The sequence below is a fragment of the Echinops telfairi genome, unplaced genomic scaffold (genome assembly GCF_000313985.2).
Source record: "Echinops telfairi isolate 266 unplaced genomic scaffold, ASM31398v2 ScPeMD7_7457;HRSCAF=8495, whole genome shotgun sequence".
Lineage (NCBI taxonomy): Eukaryota > Metazoa > Chordata > Mammalia > Afrosoricida > Tenrecidae > Echinops > Echinops telfairi.
In genome coordinates this window covers 45803483-45806621 of record NW_022111357.1, presented here as the reverse complement: position 1 = coordinate 45806621, position 3139 = coordinate 45803483, and the positions used below count along the sequence as shown (strand labels likewise).

General features: G+C 61.7%; 1 protein-coding gene across 1 annotated transcript in view; it reads left to right on the top strand.

Annotated features, from left to right (window-relative positions):
- MAST3 (microtubule associated serine/threonine kinase 3) overlaps positions 1 to 3139 on the top strand; it is a 38739-nt gene that overhangs the window by 24437 nt on the left and 11163 nt on the right. The window contains exons 12-15 of the mRNA XM_045299250.1: positions 1263 to 1361; positions 1906 to 1991; positions 2248 to 2456; positions 3019 to 3139. The exon at positions 3019 to 3139 is cut by the window's right edge and continues 5 nt beyond it. Coding sequence (XP_045155185.1) covers positions 1263 to 1361; positions 1906 to 1991; positions 2248 to 2456; positions 3019 to 3139 — 515 coding nt within the window. The remainder of the gene's footprint in view (positions 1 to 1262; positions 1362 to 1905; positions 1992 to 2247; positions 2457 to 3018) is intronic.

The following is a 3139-nucleotide window of genomic DNA, read 5'->3' as shown; positions in this document are numbered from 1 at the left end:
GATGCTCAGTGGGATGCTTGAGCGATGCTGGGACGGAGCTTCTGGTTGTTAGAGGTGCATGGAGTGGGTTCCAAACTCATAGTGCCCCTCTGTCCCAATTGTCCTTATGTTCGAGCCCACTGACGCAGCCACTGTGCCAGTCCACTTGCTGCCCCTCCACGTGACCAAGCACAAGGCCCCTCCCCAGGGACTGAGCTTTCCTGGCCACATGTCCATGAGGTCTCACCATCTTTGCTTCTGAAGAGCACTCTGGCTGCACTTCTCGCAAGGCAGGGGCTACATTAGCAGTTTTCAAACGTCCTCTCACTCTCCCAGGAGGGGACTCGGGGAGAAGCCGTGGGCAGGACAGAGATCCCCCACAAACAGCCAGGCTAGATCCTCCAGCGTGGTCCTGGGTGGCCCGGAGGTGTCCAGGACGCAGCATGGGGAGGAAGTGCAGCTGGCGGTGGGAAGAGGGGGAGTCAGGCTGGGGAGCAGCACACGCAAAGGCCCTGTGGAGGGCACAGCAGGGGGGGAGGGGGCTGGAGCAGAGAAGGAGGGGACCTGGGGAGCCAAGGGTCCTCGCAGGGGCCAGACCCACCACGGTTTTAACTGGCGCCACGCTGGGCACATCCCAGGCTGGGGCAGCTGGCCTCACTGAAAGCCAAGGGAATGGACGCTCTGAGCAGACGAGGTGGGGCGGGGGTCCAAACCCGAGCATGCCCGAGGTCAGACTATGTGTGGACCAGCACTGCCCTACTGAGCCCCGCCTCCCTCCGGTGGGATGGACGTGATACAGGTGGTGGGTGGTGGTCAGCCTAGGTGTAGGGGATGGCAGGCAATAGCTGAGGCTGTGAGGCCCAGAGGGGTCAGGAGTTGGGGGAGGCTCGATTCAAACCCAGGACTTTCTCACCGGCCTGGCTCTGCCACGCTGTGTCGTCTTGTGCTGTGACCACAAGATACTGCCCTCATGACCAGCATCGTGACTCACGTCCCTCCACTGAGCCCCTGGGAGGCAGAGACTAATGGGACCTCTCCTGGGCTGAGCAGGAACCTAGACCCTGAGGCCCTGCCTCACCGGCCTCAGACTTAAGAGTCAGGGTCTGGTCACTGCTGAGCAATTCTCCATCTAGAAGGTTCCTCCCCAGTCCAGCCTCCCAGGGTTTGACTGAGAACTGGGTGTGTCGCAGAGCTGGGGGGAGGGGGCACGCAGTGTTCCCCAGCCCAGGACCGGCCTGAGGCCTCGGGGAATCTCTGGCTGAGGAACAGCCTGACCCTGAGAGGAGCAGTCACCACCACCCCTGCCCCCCACTTGTCTTGCAGAGATGGTGCCACTGAGTCACCTCGACAGTGGACAGGTCCCCACCCCTGAGTCCCCAGAGGTGAGTCTCAGAGCTCTGGGCCCCTCGGCCATCTCGTCTCGTCCTCCTGGGGGTAGATCAGGCAGCCCCTCGAGGGACTGAGCTTGGTAAAGTTTCGTACTGACAAAGTTTCTTGTTCATTGGTGATTAATAAAATGCCTGGGGCCACCTCTAGGAGGAGGTGGGATTACTCCCGTTATCCCAAGGGAATGCCCCGTCGTGGGTAGGTGGGCACGGGAAGGAGAGTTCTGAAGGATGTGTAGGAGTTTCCTAGGAGGCAAAACGCACCTTTGACCAAAGGCACGGAAACCCAGAAGTGGTGTGGTTTGGGGGAGGCAGTGCGAGGTGCTGGGATTGGCAGTGTGACTGGAGGCGGGGTCAGGGCACCGGGGAAGGGGGGGGGGTCCGTTCTGTAGGACGTGTAGAATTGGCTGGGAAGAACACAAGCTGTGACACTGGAGCCCAGTGTGAGCTGTTTGCCAAGAGGGGGCGTGAGGGCAGGGGCCCCCAGAAACACCTGCAGTGGGCAAAGCCCTGAGCCTCCCCCGTCCCCCGCCGCCCGCAGAGCCGGGCCCTGGCCGGCCCCTCTCGGAGGAAGCCGTGTGAGAGCGACTTCGAGACCATCAAGCTCATCAGCAATGGAGCCTATGGGTGAGTCCCAGGTCCACCGCAGACCTGTGGGCCGGGGTCCACCCAGCATGAGCCTGTGACAGGTGGAGGCCCCTAGAGGCGTGAGGACACCCACGCTTTGTCTTATCTATCCAAGTCACATGGTGGGGTGGGGGTGGGGGGTTAGTGTAAGCCCATGGATGGCTGCCTGGGAGGGAGAGGGTGTCCTGGGCAGAGGCCCAGACACAGGCCCGGGCTCAGACACCCCCTTCCCTGCCCCTCCCCCGGCTCTCCGCAGCGCTGTCTACCTGGTCCGGCACCGGGACACACGGCAGCGCTTCGCCATCAAGAAGATCAACAAGCAGAACCTGATCCTGCGCAACCAGATCCAGCAGGTGTTCGTGGAGCGCGACATCCTCACCTTCGCCGAGAACCCATTTGTGGTCAGCATGTTCTGCTCCTTCGAGACCCGGCGCCACCTCTGCATGGTCATGGAGTACGTGGAAGGTACGGGCGCTGACACTCGCGTGCCCCGGAGAGGGGGCGCTCACCCCCTGGCCTGGGAGAACATCGTCCCTTGGACCTGCAGTATAGGTCCAGAAGAACCTCTGGTTCAGTGGGGTGGGGCTGAGTGTCAGTGTCAGAGGAGGGGGGGATTGGTCCAGGCAGGTAGACACGGAGGGCAGAGAGGTTCAGAGGAGGTAAGTAAGAATTGGGGGAGGTGTGCCGGGGGGCGTAGAAGGCTATGCTTTGGGCTATAAACAGCTGAGGTCAGCAGTTTGAAGGCACCCGCCGTTCCTTGGGAAAAAGATGAGGCTTTCTGCTCCCAAAGAGTTCCAAGTCTCGGAAACTCAGGGGCGGCTTAGGCCCGAGTCCCGAGTCGGCATTGACTCAATGGCAGTGCGTTGAGTGTTGACAGGTGGAGGTCAGGTGTTGTGATACCTCAGGTGGGGTCTAAAGAACCCCCATGGCAGGTAGCATTGTCCTTGTCCCCCGTCCTGACTCCGACCCACGGGGACACTTGGCAGCAGGCCAGGGTCCCCACAAGCGAGCCCCACTCCCTCCTCAGGTGGTGACTGCGCTACGCTGCTGAAGAACATGGGCCCGCTGCCCGTGGACATGGCCCGCATGTACTTCGCGGAGACAGTGCTGGCGCTCGAGTACCTGCACAACTATGGCATCGTGCACCG